We start from the raw sequence: 20,409 nt of genomic DNA on the forward strand, positions 1-20,409 counted from the left end.
TTCTATGTTAACTTCTTTCAGGATGGCCTTTGGATTGCTGGAGGACTTTCAGTGATTAAAAAGTCATTTCCATGACCCTTGATGGAGTCAAAGACCCTGAATAGAGGCCAGAGTTCTTCCTATTTAATCACCCTTCTCAATGTATTTTACCAACTTTTTTAAAATTACCCCCTTTAGTGGATCTGGATGGTGAGAGGACTCTCCTAGAGAACCTGGTAGATCATGAAAATGAGCAATGAGAGGACAGGGAAGGGGAAAAAGAGTCATGCATGGAACTCATTGAATTAATTTGGTCAGCAAGAAGAAATGTCAGATAAACATCTATAGAATGAGTGAAAGAAAGTGGGTTCACATCAGAGGCAGCAGAGCTGGAATCACTATTCTTTTTTTATGTTTTTATTAATTTCAGAGAGGAAGAGAGAGGGAGAGAAAGATAGAAACATCAATGATGAGAGCGAGTCCTTGATCAGCTGCCTCCTGCCTGCCGCCTACCAGGGATCAAGCCCACAACCCGGAATCAAACCGTGATCTCCTGGTTCACATGTCAATGCTCAACCACTGAGTCACACCAGCCGGACTGGAATCACTATTCTTATAACACAATGATGGAAACCCTCACTAGTCTTCCAAGTCAACTGTCAAAGAATATGCCAATACATGAATTGGCAAGCGGTTTTCCCAGTTGAAGGTTGAGTCAGTACTGCTTAACAACTTTCTGTGGCTATTGGCACTACATTTTTAAACAATGTCATATTGTGACTACGTATATCACTGTGAGACACTAATGTGAGGAGATGGCATTTTCCTATGAAAGTCTTAAAGACCATGCAAATGTGTTTGGTTGGGAGTTTTACCATCAGATCATACAGATATTTTTTTCTAACATGAAACACTAGACAGGAGGCAGTAAAGTAATATACAAACAGATGAAATGAACAACCAAAGATCACTAACATTAGTTGAGAAAACAGCACTAACAAATTATTCCACTAAGGAAAACCTGTATAAAATGCAACAAAATATTATGGTCCATCTTTGTGGTGTATTTGAGTCTAAGTTTAATTGGAGTGTGTGTGTATAAATATGGTAAACACTTTTATACTGTTTTACACCTCTTTTAGATTTAGATTTTGAGTACCTAAATGCCAGTGACTTTCTCTTAATTGGAAAGGAAAATGAAGGTGGCAAACATATCTCTGTCTGGGTTTTAATAAAGCTTTGAAAACTATAATTTAACAAATTGTGGTTCTTTGTCTCCTCATCTCAAAATGGGATTGTTCCAACTCCTGTTGGAACATTTCATTAGCATTTGCTCCACTGAATATTCAATGAGAGCTCCTCTAAGTGGGGCCTTTGCAAAAGAGTAAGGTGTTGTCAGACGTGAAATAAGAATTTCTTTGCCCAGAGCACCTTTCCACTTTTAGAAATTATAGTGTAAGCCTCTGCCTTTATAGATAAGAAAACAGACATCCATTGAGAGTAAATATTTCCCCAAGGACATGCACCGAGTTACAGAAATGATATCAGAGAAGATGAAACAGAAGAAATATTTGTTTAGTGATATTTTGGTGCTACTTCTTAAATTTCACTTAGTGCTACTTCTTAAATATCACTTCTTCAGGTGTTATACAAATTTTTTTTAAAATAAATCTTTATTGATTTCAGAGAGAGGAAGGAAGAGGGAGAGAGACACACACACACACATCAATGATGAGAGAGTTGCCTCCTGCAAGCCCCCCACTGGGGATCGAGCCCACAACCTGGGCATGTACCTGGGCCAGGAATCGAACTGCGATCTCCTGGATCCTAGGTCAAAGCTCAACCATTGAGCTACGCCTGGATGGGCTAAATAACTTTTATGTTCACAATAATCCTGTGCTGTTTTAATTTTCTCATTTTATATATGTGAAAATTAAGGATTAATGAGGTGAAATAAGTCATTTAAATTTATGCAATGAGGAAGTAGCTGACCCAAGTTTTCCAACTGACCCTTAGTCATCAAATATTATGCTCTTATATGCTATGATAAAATGAAAATTATGATTCTATATATTATGTCCTCTCACACAAAAATGTAGTGATCTCTCTCAGTAAACTATTTACTTCCACTCTACAAAATACTACTTGCTCACTTTTAAGCCATAATGAAAAAATACTTTATTTCTTCAAAGATCTTTAAAAGTCTTCTCAGGAAAAAAAAAATATTTAGCTTTAGATTTTTGAGAGTTTGGTGATTGTAATAGCCTCTGTCCTGTTAAATGCTTTTACAAAATAAATCCTGCTGGACAGGAATTATCTCAGAAACATTGTTGAGAAGAGGCTGGGAGATGGGGGAGTTGTTAGAAAGCAGTGACAGAAAAGTAGTGCTTCTTGCTCTGAGATGAGAAATAAATTAATCCCCAAGTCCCCACATGCCTGGGTTTAAGGAGCAAACATAATGTCAAGCATCTAATGAAGTGATTTTGTAGGGGACGCCAAACTGCAAGCCATGATTCACCTGTGCTTTTAAAGGCTTGATTTTATGCAGAACCAAATAGTAGGAGATGACAAATTGGTCATTAAAGGAAAAACCAGAGGCTTCGATTATTGGAGGAAATGAAAATAACATATTCTGGAAGAAGCTATACCATACTTAATTATTTATATGCTGTTTAATCATTGATGCATGTGCAGTTCCCCAGTCCCTTAGCCTTGTATATCCATGTTCTTCAAGTCTGCAATCACACCTGAGATGGGATCAATGCATGAGGCAGCACCACTAGGAGGCAGCGATTCTGCTTCCTTTCTTGATCAAGTTCAGCTTATGTCTGAATGGCCTTTGTCAACCTAGGGCCTGAGTAAGTGGTAGAAACAGTCTCTGTTGGGGCATTAGGTAAATTCAACCTGACTGCACAAGTGAATGGGGCTTTGGGGAAAAGATTATAACTAGAAATCATTAAGTAATCTACTGTGAAAATCAGATAACTTATCATTTGGAAACTTGACTGAAATAAAGGCAAAATTAATTAATTAATGGAATCAAGAAACCCTTTATTTACTCTGGCATCACAGTGAAGGCTGAAGGGATCCTCTGGGACACTTCTTAGTGGCCTCAGGGTCTGAGCTCTATGGACAGCAATTGGGAGCATGAAAGAAGAAGGAATTCACACTGTCTTGTTCTTTTTCAAATTAGTGTAAATACAGCTCCTAGTCAGAACTGTAGAGCCAGAATTAAGTCCATTTTGTTTAAAAATTACACATACATTTCACATAAACTATATCAAACATAGAAGAAAAAACATATGAATGTAAGAATATGTATCTCACAAGCTTATTGTGTTTATTCTTTTTTTAAAAAATATATATCTTTATTGATTTCAGAGAGAAGAAAGGAGAGGGAGAGAGAGAGATAGAAACATCAATGATGAGAGAGTCATTGATCGGCTGCCTCCTGCACATCCCCAACTGGGAATCGAGCCCGCAACCCAGGAATGTGCCCTGACCGGGAATCGAACCCCAATCGCCTGGATCCTAGGTCGACGCTCAACCGCTGAGCCACGCCCGGCCAGGCTATTTATTCTTTTATAATATTCTTTATATAATCTTTCTTTTCCCTCCCTTCCCTTTCCCTCCCTTTCTCTCCCGTCCCCTCTCTTTCCCTCTCCTCCTCTCTCTTCCCCTCCCCTCCCTTCTCTTCCCTTCCTTACCCTTCCCTTCTCTTCCCCTCCTTCTTATCTCTTTCTCCCTCCCTCCCCTCCTTCCTTCCTTCCTTCCTTCCTTCCTTCCTTCCTTCCTTCCTTCCTTCCTTCCTTCCTCCCCTCCTTCCTTCCCCAAACTTTCTGAGAAATTTACTCATTCAAGTGACAATCCTACTTAGTTAGAAGAAACCAAGTTAAGTTCTCATTGACTTATTGTGTTTCTTTTCCTTTTTTCCTGCTTGTTCTAGAAGCCATATGGAATTTATAGAGAGAGTTTTGCAAACTTTCCTAATACTTATTTATGAAAACTGATTCTAAAAATCATGGGTCCTTGCTGTGGAAGAGCAGTTTCTAAATGCACAATCCATGTTTCATACATTCAGGGAAATGCCAGATTATGAGAGTACATTAGAACACAGTGTATTAAAGTCCATTTTTGTAAACCAAATGGTGGTTTTCATATATCTGCTTCTTTCCATAATTTCTTTTATGGGCACTAGATCCAAAATCACATGCCATTCCAATAGCAGTAATCTCTCCTTTCAACTAGAAACCCTTATTAATGCCTCCTTTTCTCACCATTGCATTTAGGCAGCTACATCTGCTTCAGATGAGGATAGGTTACATTATATAAGTTATAAGGATGACTTTTTCTACTTTTGACTATTTATTTTGTCAATTATCTCTGATAAATGTCCTAACTTGTTATACTAAATCAACACAGATTGAATGGAAACTTCTCTGTGGCTTTGCTTAATTTATTCAGATAATAAATAAATAAAATTGTGAATATTTATGTTAAGTGTACCCCAATCCCTAGACATCCAACTAAAAGATATTACAAAGTTATAAACAAAAAGGATTGCACCTATGGAATTAAAAAAGGAGGAAAGAAAATTCTCAAATTAGGGTTTGGCAAGTGGTTGCATTTTTGAGAAATCCTCTAGTTTCAGTAAAAACTCATAAATATAACTTCATATCCCTTTTTCTCATTAAACCAAGTTGAGTTATTTGATGTACAAGAATGGTCTTATTGTAACTACTATATATGTCCCAATAGGAAAACTGAGAGCAAGTATTAACAAAATCATTCATTTAGAACAATTTTCTATTTCTGTGAAGCTTTCTATGAAGGCTAATTACCCATTAATATGAGTAGGACTGTACCTTTCTGATAACTGTCACTAGGTAAAAAATTAACAAAACATGGAGTTAGTTTCCTAATGGAAAACCTGGGATCATTTATTAATTATTTATGAAATTCAAATATAATCTCTTACGTAGGGACCCTAATGAACGCAATACATTCAAGCAATTCCAGTTTAAACAGTGGCTGCTTTTAATTGACAACAGAAGTATAAATGTGGTCTCCATTAATGATGTTGCTAATCCTGTTTTCTGCATTTGATTAAATGACCCATTTAGCTAATAGACATATTTTATACGTGACATTAAAGTACACAATAATCACTGAGGCGTGATCATCATGCCCTGCAAAAGATTCCAGACTCTCTGTGTAGTGGTTTAAATATATTATCAATAATCCTTCCAGGATCCCTATAAAGTAGCAGATTAAGACATCTGTATTCACAAGGGTAAGTGTCACGCGGCTAGAGAAGTAAACGTCAGGCTTTAGGATTAAAATCTAGGTCACCATGGTTCCGAAGCCTTCACTTGTTCCATTTCACCATCATTACTGATAAATCCTCACTGAGCTCTGGCTAAATGCAGCACCATTTGTTAGATATTTGAAGTACAAAGAGTGGTAAGAAATTGTCCTCGCCTCTAAGGAACTTACAACCTAGTTGTGGAAACAAGGCACGTACACAAAGAAACATCTGCATGGGAGGACCTATCAGAGCTGTTTCAGTGGCAGTGAAAGGAGGTCAAGTCCCCAGTGGAACAGACCACAGAGGGAGTCAATAGTAGAGGATGCCACATTTCACACCATATTATGTGGTTGCTTCAGGACATCTATCTAGAGTACCGGTGAGGGTGAAAAAATTACATGCTTAGAAATAAACATCAGGCTAGGCAGCTGTCTGACTTGTCATCTGTAAACTTTGACTCTTTATCAGTGACTCCTCACCTTTCGGCCGTATTCAGTGGGTCCAGTTGGTCTGTGTCCACTCCTAGGAGCCTCAAACACACTCCTCAGCTCATCCAGGGCGATGGAGAACCGCTCTATCCTGCGTGGGCCACTCACGGGATCCTCCTTCAGCACTTCGGGCCCGCTGCATTCCCTGACATTGTCACTCTTGTCCTCAGGGCCCTTCTCTTCAGGCTCTGAGCTCAATAGCTCTTCTACACTGCAGGGCAGACTTGGGGAATCTGGAGGTCCAGATGCTGACACTACTTCTCTTTCAGGTTCAAGCAATTTGCTTTCTCGAGGTTGGAAGAGCCTGCAACGACTGCCCCCAGGACAGCACTCACTTTTCTGGTAATCGCTAGATTCCCATTTCTGCCTCAGGAGGTTCAGGGAGCCCTTCTGCATCGGGAACATGGATGGCTCCAGGTTGTCCTGCAATATTAAAAGTCCTTTCATCAGAAATATGCTCAGGTGTATGAGCCATTTTCAAAACACTGTGTTTAGGAGTGCCAGCTCCTGGAGTTGTGCTTCAGTGTAAAAAAAACAGCTTTGCTATTTAATTTCTGGCTTTTAACTTGAATCTACAAAATTATGCCAGTTAGTCTACAATTAGATTATGGACAGGACTGATTTGTACACCCAAAGTGTTGGAGGAGGTCATTGAGAGGACATGACCACTCGTTGACCCATGAGCTGGACCTGGGCCATAGCAGGCTCCTTACTCCCTCCCCTGCCCTTGGAATGTATGTTCTGATCACTGTTTGCACTAGGAGCCATTTCAAGGACATAATATTGAGAGAATAATGTGTTGTTGAGAGCTCCTGGACTATATACATGACTGAATCTCATTAAGACCTCCATATAAACATCTGGCAAGCTGGTACAGAGAGCTACCTGTCTTGTGGTCACCCAAGACAAGTCTTGCATGTAGGTTCTCTTGCTTATTAAAACCACCATCTACCAATCTGGAGTGGTCTGCATCTTTCTTTATATCTCTCATTTTAATCCCAACAGTATCAAAATGAGTTAGTTGCTGCTGTTATCACTATTTTCCAGGTAGGGGAATTGAGAAGTAATTTATCCAGGGTTCTGAATGAGAAAGTCTGGATTTGAAATACATGTGTGACTCCACAATCTGCTCACTTAACCACTGGAGTATAATGTCTCTTTTGCACTTTAAGTGTCCAATTCACATCTCATTGGGATACTGATTGGAATTTTAACTTTTTTTAATTTGGGGGTTAGTAGAAAAAAATCAAATGGCAAAATGTGCTCTTAAAAGAAACACACACACACAAATCATAGATAGCAAGAGTTACACACTAGCATGAAATTTTGCCATAGAAACGGCTATATTCAGTTCTAACCCGGAGATTCTACACAGTAAATTTGGGGCTTTAAAAAAATAAATGTTGTTCTTGAGGGATGATGCATTTTCCAGGAAAAGTATTCTCCTAGTGGGTTTGGTAAACAATGTCACTTAAATTAAGGCCTGGAAGCATCTCACAGGTCACCTAACATAATGGCTCTAAACTTCTGTGCAAACTACATAGTGTGCTATGAAAAACAATTTCTGCATTGGGACTCAGTACATAAATATATATATAAAAGAAGCAAACTGTTGTTTTTATTAAACAATACTTTCCCTTAGCATGTGAAATGTGTGGTGATATTTTCTACTCTGATATGCTTTAGTTTAAAAAAAAATGTGTTTGCTACCCACTAAATTGATTTAATGGTCTACTAATGGTTCATGAACTGCTGGCTAGCTCTCTACTTACAGCACAAGTTCAATCACAGGTTGGATTTTACTAACTGTGTGACCTTGTAAAAGCTTCATTGGTAAAATGAATTATATATATATATATATATATATATAATGGCTTTATTTTGAGAAATACATTAGATAATGCATATAAAACTTTGTTTACATTAGAGCACCTCACCCCCAATAGCTGTTAATTCCACTCCCAGCCCCATCGCTGGCTAAAACAACATTTTAATCACTCAAATATTTATGCTACACATGAGCCTCATATAGAAGTGCTTCGGAGAAGAAAGAGGGTATTTTAAGCCACAAATCCAGGCTGAACAGACAGAAATATTTGGCTTTAATAATATTGCTAATTAATAATATTGGATTAGTCACTTATTACAGAAAGTCTCAATAAAACAGTAGAACCAAATAAAACCTGAATATTTGTTTGGAAACTGATTAGCATATGTTGAAAATTTAATCAACATATGCTGGAAACGTCTGTGTCTCATGTGTAAATGGACTTTGGAAAATATCTTATTAACAAGGGAATGGTTGAGACATTTTCACAGCTGGTAATAATGACCTCAAAAGGTTATTTAATGAAAGAATTTTTTTTCTGAGCCAACCTTGCATAGCTAGGAATGAAAAGCTGAGGAGGAGGAAAATTGACAAGTGGGAGAGGAAAATAATTTTTCTACTGTAGAGGAGATCCTAATATTTAATACTGATTTGGAACTTCTGGTTCTAGATAAAGGTGGAATAAGCATATCTTTCTCTATTTTTCCTATTAAAAATAGCTTAAAACTCTGGAAATTATGTATATAGACTTTGAAAGGCAGAGGGAAAGCAGACTGCCTATGGACTTTGGGACTTGAGGGATGCTATGGTGGTAAATTCCCTGTGTTTTCTTTCAGCCTCTGTATTCAGAACTTGTTGCTGCAAGAGGCAGTAACTCAGACTCCAATGGGAACAAAGAAAATTCCCCAAGAAAAGCTTGCTTTCTTTAGTCAAAGAAGTGGGAAAGGGGTTACTTAACAAGATAGAAAATACTTAGAACATAATTGCCATATCCCAGGCAAATACTAAAATATATCCACAATATGTGTGTCTTTTTTCCCCACATCAACCAGTTCTCCAACTTTCTGTACTCCAACTAGATATCCTGCAATTCAACTTAATTCTGACACTAACAATCTGGTATTAGCACAGATTCCACAGGTTATGGTCTCAGTTCCACAAGAATACCTTCCACCCCTTCAAAAGATGGCCACAAATCCCAGGTTGCTATATGCACTTTTCACCAAATGGCTCTTAAATTAAGGCTTGATGATTTTCTGGAATGACTCACAGTCCTGAGGAAGGCATGTTACTTACATTTACCTGTTTATTATAAAGGATACAACTCAGGAACAGCCAAATAGAAGATATGCAGAGGGCAAAATATGGGGAAAGGGAGGTTGTAGAGCTCCCATGCCCTCCCTCTTCAGCTGTGCCACCCTCTCAGCACCTTGATATATTCACCAAACCCCATAATTTAGAGAGTTTAATGGAAGTTTCATTACATAGGCTTTATTGATTAAATCACTGGCAATTAGTGATTAGCTCAACCTCCAGCCCATCTCCCTTCCTGGGAGGTCAGAGGGTGGATTAAGAGTTCCAACCCTCTAATCATGCTTTGGTCTTTCTGATAACCAACTCCCAATATAAAGCTAACTAAGTCTTCCCCACTCCCCATCCCAACCACCAATCATCCCATTAGCAAACAAAAGACACTCATCACTCGAGAGATTTCCAGAATTTTAATAAATGGGACAGTTCTCCCCTGCCAAACTTGCACTAGAGGACACTTAGTTGGCAGCTAGAACTTTCACCATTATCCACTGTTAGTGAGGCCTCACTCTTGAATCAGTGGTGTCACTGGAGGCCATGTGGAGAGCAAAGGGGAGGCATTCTCCCCTTCACAGACAGCCAGGGTGATATCAGTGAAATTCCATCTCCACCAAACACTAATAAGATCACCCCTCTCCAGGGAGTAAAAGGAAAGTAATTGGGAAAAGTGGACTTGCATCCTCACTTGGCAGTAATAAGACAACTCCCTGTACCTCCTGAAACAGATATCCAAAGCTTATAACATAATTGTCCAAATGTCCAGGATACAACTGAAAATCAATGGTCACACCAAGAGCCAGGAAAACCTAACCTGAAGGAGAAAAGCAATCAAGAGAAACCAACCCTGAGATGACTCAGACATCTGGAATTATTTGACAAGAATTTTAATCATAAAATTGCTTCAATGAGCAATTTCAGACATGATTGAAATAAAAATTAAAAAAAAGGAAAACACTTACCAAATAGAAGATATAAAGAAGAACCAAATGGAAATTTTAGAATCGAGATATAAGTAACAACAACAACAAAACATCTCACTGGATGGCCTCAGCAGAATGGAAGGAACAAAAGGACAAACGAACTTGAAGATAAAATGATAGAAACTGCCCAATATAAACAACAGAGGACACACAGTGAGGGGAAAGGAGTAGAACCTCAGGAACCAGTGAAACAAAAACAAAAGATCTGACATCCATGCCATTAGACTCCCAGAAGAGGAAAAAGATGTTCATACTAAAAGAGCATTCAAAGGAGTCATGGCTGAAAATGTCCCAAATTTGGCAAAAAGACAGAAACCTGTATGATGAAAAAAGCTGAGAGAATCCTCAAGATAAATCAAAATAGGATTTCAGAAAACAAAAGTTTTTTAAAATCTTGAAGGCAGTGAGAAAGAAATGATATCTATCTATAGAGGAAAAATAATTTGAATGACAGGAACCAGAAACCATGAAGGCCAGGAGGAAGTGATATAGTATTTTTCAGGTGCTAAAAGAAAATAACAGCCAGCCCCAAATTATATTTCTACCAAAATCATCCTTCAGGAATGAAAGAAAAATTATGAAAACTAAGGGAATTCATGGCTAGCAAAATTACCCTAAAAGAACAGGTAAGGGAGTTCTTGAAATACAAAGGAAATTACAAAGAAGAAATCGTAGAACATCAGAATTAAAGGAAGAGCAAAATCACGTATAAATGCACTAGGCTTTCTAAATTTTTAAAATTGTGGTTGATGTTTGAAATAAAAAGTGTAGCATTGTCTGATATGGTTCTCAATGTATGTACAGGGGTTATTTAAGACGATTACATTATAAACTAGGGAGGGTAAAAGGATCAAGGAGGTAGTGTTTGCCCTTCACTCAAGCTGGCAATGTGCTGACACCAATAAACTGCCATAAATTATGGACCTGTAATGTGATACCTAGAGAAATCACTAAAAAAATCCACATATAAGATGTGTTAAAAAAGCACTACAGATAAGCCAAAATGGAATCTAAGAAATATTCAAGTAACTCACAGAAAGCATGGGAAAGGAAAGAGAGAAGCTAAAAATAGAGAAAGATAAACTAAAATAACAGACCTAAGCCCTACACAGTCACGCACTGCATAATGACAGTTTGGTCAAGGGCAGACTGCATTGATGATGGTCCTGTAGATCAAAACAGAGCTGAAAAGCTCCTATTGCTCAGTAATGTCATAGCCATAGTAATCTTGTAGAGCAATGCATTACTCACATGTTTGTGTTGATGCTGATGTAAACAAACTTACAGTGCTGCCGGGTGTATAAAAGTCTAGCACAGCCTGGCCGGGCATGGTTCAGCTATTGAGCATCGACCTAGGATCCAGGAGATTGAGGTCCGATCCCTGGTCAGGCAGGGCACATGCCCGGGTTGCGGGCTCGATCCCCAGTCTGGAGCATGCAGGAGGCAGCCGATCAATGACTCTCTCATCATTGATGTTTCTCTCTCTCTCTCTCTCTCCCTTCCTCTCTCTGAAATCAATGAAGACATATTTAAAAAAAAAGTATAGCACATATAGTTATGTACAGTATACATAATACTTGATAATAATAATAAACAACTACGTTATTTGTTTATGTGTTTACTATGTACTATGCTTTTTATCATTATTTTAGAGGGTATTCTTTCTACTTACAAAAACAGTTTTCCATGAAACAGTACGTTTTGTTACGTCAGCAGTAGCCTCATACATCTCGAGTTTACCGTGTCTCTTGATTGCATCATTTTCTCTTGCACTTGATTTAATCTTGTGCTGTTCTGTGCAGCAACATGCTGTGCAGGAGGGTAGCCTGTGAGCAATAGGCTGTACCGTATAAGCTAGTTGCAGTAGGCTATATCATCTAGGTTTATGTAAGTACACTCAATGCTGTTCACACAACTACAAACACGTGAAGTAAGATTAGCTGTTGAAGGAAGGTAAAGGGTATACATAAGATCTCTCTGCACTATGTTTGCAACTTCCTCCAAATCTATAATTACTTCAAAATAAAATGTTAACAACCAAACAAATAAACAAGTGATTTGATAGCCACTCCTCCAGGTGGTTCACTTGGAGGGGAAGGTGAGAAACATAGACTGTAGTACCAGCATTCACACTGCGTAGCAACACAGGGTGACAGGCACGCCACTACTACACAGGCCACCATTAGAAATGATAAGTGTCATATTTGTGTCAGTTGTCAGTTTATTGCCTCTCAACTCCAAATGCCTCCTTCAATATATGGTCCATGATGAACAACTGAATCCCTTTAAGCATTTCTCCTTTAAAGCGAGCACAGGGTTTAGCTTTCTCAGTAGGGGGCACTGGAGGAACACTGCAGGAGAAAGTCTTCCTGAGAAGACCTACGTGGGCAGGGTGTCACAGGGTCATGAATACGAGAACGCTCAGCGGAGGCTGCCCAGCCACAGTCATTGAGTATCACCTCTGTATGACCTTTTAGCTTTGCCTGGGGATAATCTTTCCACAGCTCTTTCAACATGGAAACAAATCCAATAGTTTCCTGTGGCCTGGAGGGTCACACAGGGAGCAGTTTGTTAATGCTACAGGCCTCTGAGCAGCCTGCATGCAACCTGCATGCAACCCGGAGACCTGCTGCTCCCTCTGCCAGCCCCTGTACAGCCGGTGCGCTCGGAAGGCCTCTTGCCCAGACAGGTGCTCTGAGTCCATTGCATGGCTTTGCCACCAGCTGCTAATCACCTGCTCTGTCTGCACCCCAGAGGGTGGCCCATTGTTTGCCTAGAAACTCCAGACTAGCTCCAGCCTTGCTAAACCAGCAAGCTTCTCTGCTCTTATGGGGCTGAATCACACCTCCTCCAAGGAGGTCTATACCCTTTGCAGGTTTGTCCTTCCTTCTCGACTCTCCCTTGGCCCCAGGAGACCATGTAGCGTTTTGTTATCTATTAGGGTTACACTTTTATTCTGGTTGTTAATTCTTTGTATTAAACTTCTCCTGTTATTGTGTGGTTTCTATTTCCTGATTGGACCCAGACTGCTGTAATACTTTTGTTCGATAACAAATGTTTTCTCTCTAATTCCAACAGGTAGTCATGCTGACACATATTTTCAGTATTGTCATGATGCATGCCATTGTTCCCCTTATTATCAAATGTCCTGGGGTGTGACATGTGGTTGGGAACAACTCTTTTTCCTATGCTCCCCAGACAGGGAATGACAGCCAAATGGCAGAGAACAGCATTTCCCTGAATGTCCTTTTAGATAGGACAGGGGTCTCAGGTCTGGGCAGTTCTAACTGTTACTTCTTCCTATTGTTAAAATGTAGCACAGTATTTTGCAGATGCAGCCTAAACAGGATAAGCTGACAGTAATTCAACCACACAAATGTGGCCAAGAAATCAACATACAATTGACTGAATAGTATGCATAAGCCATGGCTAAGCCTCCCTTCCTGAGACAGAGCTTTGGATATGGACCTCCTGTCTCCTTTACTTGCTGTAAGTAAATAAAAACACCCTGCAACAAACTCATCTCATTTTTGAATAGAGCACCCCAAGCAGAGAACCCCTGAGTTCAGTAACAGCCCTACTAAACTCTAGTCTTCCAAGATGTTCCTCAGAAAACCTTATAGTGATGTAGCAGGTTAGAGTCGGCCTGTGGACTGAAGGGTTCTGGGTTCGATTCCAGCCAAGGACACATACCTTAGTTTCAGGTTCCATCCCTGGCCCTGGTCGGTACACAAGAGAGAGGCAACCAATCAATGTGTCTCTCTCACATCAATGTTTCTCTCTCTTCCTCTCTCTCCCTCTCTCTCCCTTCCTTTCACTTTCTCTGAAAAGCAATGGAAAAAATATCCTCGAGAGAGGATTAAAAAAAAGAAAAAAAGAAAGCATTATAGCAAGAATTATCTAAACAAGTTTAAGAAAGGTAATATGCATCCCACTCTGAGAGAACTATAATGTGCTCTTCCATTTCAAAGGCTTTGAAAAGTCTTCCAGACAACAAAAAAAGCCCAAGTAATTCAGTGTTGCTCTAAACTTATTTAATGAAAGAATCTTTTATCAATAAGTACCCATAACATCAGGTGTCGTGTTCCATCAAAGTCATTTTGGTAAATATTGTCATAAAGCAAAAATCACTAACTACAAAAGGCAAACCTCAGGTTCCTTCTTAGTTTATATATAATAGTAGAAATTGGTTAATTATTCATCTCAGTCATGACATTGAGAAGTTTTTAAAAGTATTTATTTTCATAACTATTATGCTTAACAAATAACTTTTTGTATTTTTATTTTATTAAAAAATAGCTGGCATCTGTTAAAGACCACACAAGAAACTGAAACATTTATGTACAAAATGATAAGACTTTCCCAGCATTCAGGGAATTGCATAATAAATCAGAATCTGGATATGTATAAACTGAGGAAGGTAACCGTATGTTTTATAATAACAGAAGTCATTTAATTGAAAAAAGAATCTGAGTTGAAATGAAGATCCAGCGTGATCTCCCTACAACCATGCTGCAAAGGCTGACAGCTGGTTACAGCATCCCCTATTCATACTCAAAAAGCAAACTTTGATTCACGTAGAATTCACTTCTGTTCACACATCCAGAAGCCTACTGCTATATGGGGTGGGGCCTGCCTGCCATCTTATGTAGCCACCCAGGTGAGCAATGCTCAAGAACAACTTGAGTTCAGGAATTTAGAACTTTGATTTTCTTTATCAAGTGAGTGCCTTCACTAAGTTAGGTATCACTGTGTTGAGTCATTGAGGTTGAGGTTGGGTTGACTAAGGTAGAATAAAATTGAAAAATGTCCATAGAAGATACAGGATTAATGGATGACCTAAGGAAAAAAAAAAATATCAGGGCCTAACACAACCAATCTTGGCATTCCATAGAAAAGTATGCTATTTTGCACTGTCACATCTGACACGTGAAATGTTTTGGTCTAACCTAATGAAATGAACTCTGCATTTTTTCTTGTTTAAGGAATGGTCTTGGTAATTTAAGAGGTGTAACCAAGCCCGGCTGGGAGTGGCTCAGCGGTTGAGCGTCGACCTAGGATCCAGGCGATCAGGGTTCAATTCCCGGTCAGGGCACATGCCCGGGTTGTGGGCTCGATCAATGACTCTCTCATCATTGATGTTTCTGTTTCTCTCTCTCCCTCTCCTTTCCTCTCTCTGAAATCAATAAAGATATATTTTTTTAAAAAAAGAAAAAAAAAGAGGTGTAACCAAGATTCCCCTCCATTCTGCTCCCTTTCTAGGATTTAATCACTCTGTCCTTTCCGTCTCACGTATTCCTTCTTTCTCTCCTCCAACAGGCCCTTTGTAAATGCTCTTTCTTCTGCTTCAGTACTCTTGCCTCTCCTGTTCTCCTAATACTGTGTCTCCTAATTATGCTTCCAGTCTCAACTTAAGGCATAACTTCTTCAGAGAATCATTCCTGATTTATCAAAGATATTACAGATCACTATTCAATAATCTTCTGTGGTGATTTTAAGAAATGTGATTTGAAATCCATACCTTAAGAAGCACTAATAACCCACCAAGATTTAATATATACATAAAAAACTGACATTCACATTAGGACTCTGAAGACTGTAGCTCATGCTGCTGCTCGATGATCTGCTATCTCATGTGAAAGAGCAGCAGGCATATAGAGGGAGAATTTTTAAGCAAAGAAAGGAAAGCCTTATATCAAGCTAAGTTGTCAAAGTATTAAAAACTGGATTCTTACAAAAGTGTCCTTATATCTTGTGATCTCTATCATTGTAAGAATTGTCTCCTGCCTCTATTACCGTAACATCAAAGTTATTTCTAATTATAATAATAAGGTTGATGGCCCATCTCATTAAACAAGAAAAGCAATGATTTTGCCTGTCAAGCACACCAATCTGCTCAAAGAAAAATTAAGTCTGAGTGATTCTTGGTGAGAAGAAAAATTACCAAATGCTTTCCCGTTCCACTGAAATTCCCTGAAGTCAAATTTTAAACAAGCTTTGTAAATAGTCTCGTATGGTTGATTTACTAAGACTTCTTGTAAATCATAACTCATGCCTCTTGTACTTGCAGACACGCTTTGAATTCGGTATATTTTTCCAGTATGAGTGTTTCGAGCTTAAAGCAGAGTTATTTATCAACTTGAAACTGATTTCCAAATCTAAGGAATACGTGATTATTACAGAATGATCACAAGTGGAAAGTTTTAAACAGCCCGATGGATGGCAAGAGTGACAAAAGTGATGATACCTTTGACTTATATTTGCAAAAAGGAAAATGTATTCTAAAGAAAAACTTAATTGAAGAACATTCTTTATATGCAAATATCCCTGACAGCATTTTTAGAGTCATCTAAAAAAACCCTAAAGTTCAGAGCAAGTGGAATATTTTAATAAACTATAGGTGAGGCACGAATAATATTAGGTAGCCATCTAAACTGGTAAATATGAAGAAAACATAGAAATATTGACATAAATTTACAGAATAACATTAAGCAAAGAAATACACAGAAGAGAATATACTTCATTAGTTTAAAATACATGCATAAGTTCAAAAACTGAAAGCATTTCAAAGATGAAAATAACTGTGTCAGTGTATTGGGAGTTGAGGCAATTGCCTTTGCCACTTAAATAGCTTTAGTTTTTAGCATTAGTCTTTAATAGCATTAATTTAAACTGTCTATCTCCTAACATGAAAGAAAAAAAAAAGCCTTTTAAACCAATTATGATTTTTTCTGGAATATTTTAAAATTTCCCATCCATCCATTACTCTAATATTTATAGCATCAAATTCCAATATTCTCAGTTTTCACTAAGCAGAGAATTGCCACTGAAGGTAACTTAAACCCAAGAGTCAGTTTACTGCTGTCATCTCTGTTTTAAATTACAGCACTACCAAACCCTCCCTGGAATCAGCATGCGATCCTTCCTCTTTCCCTCTGGTGGTTTTATATAAATATATATTTACATTGCTTCTATAAAATGATACCTGGGCCTGACTGCAAATGATGTCATTTCCATTGCTCTAAAATCATGGCACTCTTCATCAAGTAACCAGCCAAAAGTTATTTCGGAAAAGAATACAAACCCAGCTCCAGGAACTTGAGAAGCCTCCTTAAAATATTTCCTGAGGGGACCTGGATGGAAAGCCTTTTGCCAGATGCAGGCAGGTGGAGTTCTTTAGGGGGCTATTTAATCCTGTTTCGCTCTCTTCAATCATTTATTTTGAAGTTCTGAAAACATAGCATGCAGCATGGGGCCTGGATGTCATGACAGAGCTGCTTCGTGTAATAATTTCAGTAATAAATCAATTTACTTTTGGGGGGGAAGCACCAAATGCTTGCTTCCATTCTCATCATTTCTACTGATTACATGTTCTCTTTTCACAATACCCACTGTCTTCTTAATCATTGCATTTCAGAGATCAGAACATCTCCTGAAGCCCTTTCATTGGATTAAAATATACAATTTTTTTCAGATATAATTTAGCATTTTTCATACCAACCAAAGTTAGGAAATCTTTTTATTAATCAAAATGAAGGCTCAACCAATTAAAGAATTAAAAAAACATCACCGCAGAATAAAAACGTACTGTGGAATAGAATTTTTTTAGTATTGGTGTCTCATCGTTGGAAACAGCAACTACATGCCTGGAAGGAAAAAATATTTTGCAGTAGAAGGCTAGCCTCCTTAAAACAGTAGCTAATGATCCCAACAAGATGACAGAACATAAGAAGATTGTGAGGCATATCAGAATCAGCAAGCTGCAGTTTCAAACTACAAAACAAAAGGGTTTCCAAGAACCTGCCAAATTTCTGTTGTCACTGAGCCAGGTTCTCTGCCTAGGAAATCCTCAGTCTTGCAACTGTTGAAAGCAAACCAAGGTTAGGGAAATACGTTCAACTAGCATTGTCCAAAAAGGGTAAGAATCCAAAGTATTGGGTTTTAACACTAAAATTAGTGCAACTTACTCTATTTTTCTATTGTGGTAATAAACCACGTCTTGGTATTTTTGTTGTGATTCCAAAATACTCTCAGACAATACTCCCCCACACTCCCATCCCTACCAGAGGAAAAAAAGTCCTAAAGGCAATAAGTAAAAATGTTGGTCAAAAAAAAAAAAAAAAAGAATTGCCCCTTTTGGGGAGGGAAATTTTAATTAGTTTTGGCCCACAGATTCTGAACATCTACCTGATAAGAATGTGAAAGAAATGAGTCTAGAGTTTCAAGAAATGGAATTTTCAATATAAAAAAAATTAACTAATGCTTCTTAATATTAGATGTCACCAATTTCATTAATTTTTCTGACTATTCTAACTTCATCAAAACAGATTTTCAATTAGTTTCCCTTCTGAAAATGTACCTAAAATTAGTACATTCCTTAATTTGCCACTAATAAGATGCATGCATAATTCATATACATGAAGAAAAATACAGGAGTAGTGCATTTGTTTATTGTACTTCCTCATATCTCCTCAATTTATTAAGAGACCTGGCAAAACACCTTGCTAAGACAAGTTATTAAAAGAATTTATGAAGTTGTATATATTTGGAATAAGCTTATCTTACCGCCATGTCCTTTTCGGTCAAGTTCCTGTTCTGTGACTCGTGACTCGGCTACCACAGTTACACAGCCATTAAAGGAAAACACGCGTTTAGCAGTTCTTTATCTCACTGATCTCATCTAACTAATGAACATCAAGCATGATGGACATTCGTCGCCAGATAGCGGTCACAAGACACCAAATCTCTCATAGCTCTGGGAGCTACATTATTTAGTGAGTCATGGAAGAGAGAAGTGCTTCCTCGACCATAACCCCTGCTTGTGTGGGATGCTCAGTTTACAAGGTTTACCAGGTAAAGGCTGATTGAAGCAGCTGTTGTTTCCAAATTCTACAGAACAAAAACATTCTCAGTCAAAGGACCTATCTCACAGCATCCTAGGAAACGGTCTACAGGATATGGATAATTAGCATTTAATAAAAGAAGATAGCCATTAAATGTTTTATGGATTATTTCACACAGGTCGGGTACCAGACAATACCTGTCAGCACAAATCTGATGTTCTGTCCCACAGGAAGCACCTACCACCCCCACATACAGAATATATCTGCAGGAAAACAACCATCCAAAACTTGCTCTTGTAAGGTTTAAAATATGAATATCAATGTTAATAATAAAAAACAACAACAAAGCTTTAGAGTTACTGTGAGAAGCTGCTAAAGGATGAGAAAAGATAAGTCCCGCCTTCAAGAGTCTGAAGTCTGGTCAAATACACTGCTTCTCACCTTAAGGCACCAACATCATCTGAGATGTTCACACTGCAGATTCCTAAAGCCCCTATCCGGATTAGCGAATTCCAAATCCAACATGTTTGGAATGTGGCAATTTTAGAGACAGAGAGGAAGGGGGAGAAAGGGAAAGAGAGAGAGAGAAACAACAATTTGTTGTTCCACTTATTTATGCATTCATTGGTTGATTCTTGTATGTGCCCGGACCTGAGATTAAACCCACAACCCTGGCATATTGAGATGATGTGCTAACCCACTAAGCTACGCGGTCAGGGCTGGGAATCTGCTTTCTTACAAGGCACCACAGGTGGTTCTGATGCTTGAAGTCCATGGACCTTAAATTTAAAAAACACTTTCCTACATCAACAGAAATATCAGTGAACTGAAGAAGATACAACAGCATTCATTAATTCAATAAACACTGTGGAGAGGTTACCATGGGAAAGGTACTATGTTAAGTACTTATAAAGCATTTATAAAACATATAAAAACAGAATATAGTGGGTGTTAGAGTATAGAGAAACTGGAATCCTTGTACATTGCTCAAAGGTATCTAAAATGGTGCAACTGCTCTGAAAGACAGTATGGTGACTCCTCAAAACATCAAATGCACAATGACCATGTGATCCCAGCAATTCCACTTCAGGGTATATGCCTAAAAGAACTGAAAACAGGAACTCAGAAAGGTATTTGTCCACCTATGTTCATAGCAGCATACTCACAATATTCAAAAGGCGGATGTAAACCAGATGTCCATCAATGAATAAATAGATAAGAAAATGTATTATAGTCCGGCCAGGCATGGCTCAGTGGTTGAGCCCGGCCAGGCATGGCTCAGCGGTTGAGCATCGACCTAGGATCCAGGAGATTGTGGTTCAATTCCCATCAGCGCACATGCCCGGGTTGCGAGCTCAATTGATGACTCTCATCACTGATGTTTCTACCCCTCTCTCTCCTTCTCCCTTCCTCTCTCTGAAATCAATATATATATATACATATATATTTTAAAATGTAGTATATACATACAATGAAAGATTGTGCAGTCTTAAAAAGGAAGGACATTCTGGCTAATGCTATTACAGGATGAAACTTGAAGACATTATACTAAGTGAAAGAAATCAGTCACAAAAGGATAAATATTGTACTATTTCACTTATATGAGGTACCTAGAACAGCCAAAAGTACAGAGACAGAATACCGAATAGTGCTTACCAGGGGCTGAGAGGTG

At 38.4% G+C, this 20,409-nt stretch overlaps 1 protein-coding gene across 1 annotated transcript; it reads right to left on the reverse strand.

Moving 5' to 3' along the window:
* Positions 1 to 4,493: 4,493 nt before the first annotated feature.
* Positions 4,494 to 18,465, reverse strand: LOC308559404 (uncharacterized protein; the record flags this gene model as incomplete). The annotated part of the gene is made up of 3 exons (XM_081142171.1): positions 4,494 to 4,505; positions 5,767 to 6,198; positions 18,460 to 18,465. The coding sequence occupies 3 exons, from the start codon at positions 18,463 to 18,465 to the stop codon at positions 4,494 to 4,496; spliced, it is 450 nt and encodes a 149-aa protein (XP_080998297.1).
* Between the last annotated feature and the right edge of the window lie 1,944 nt (positions 18,466 to 20,409).

Source organism: Miniopterus schreibersii, assembly GCF_964146895.1.
Source record: "Miniopterus schreibersii genome assembly, chromosome: 7".
NCBI lineage: Eukaryota > Metazoa > Chordata > Mammalia > Chiroptera > Miniopteridae > Miniopterus > Miniopterus schreibersii.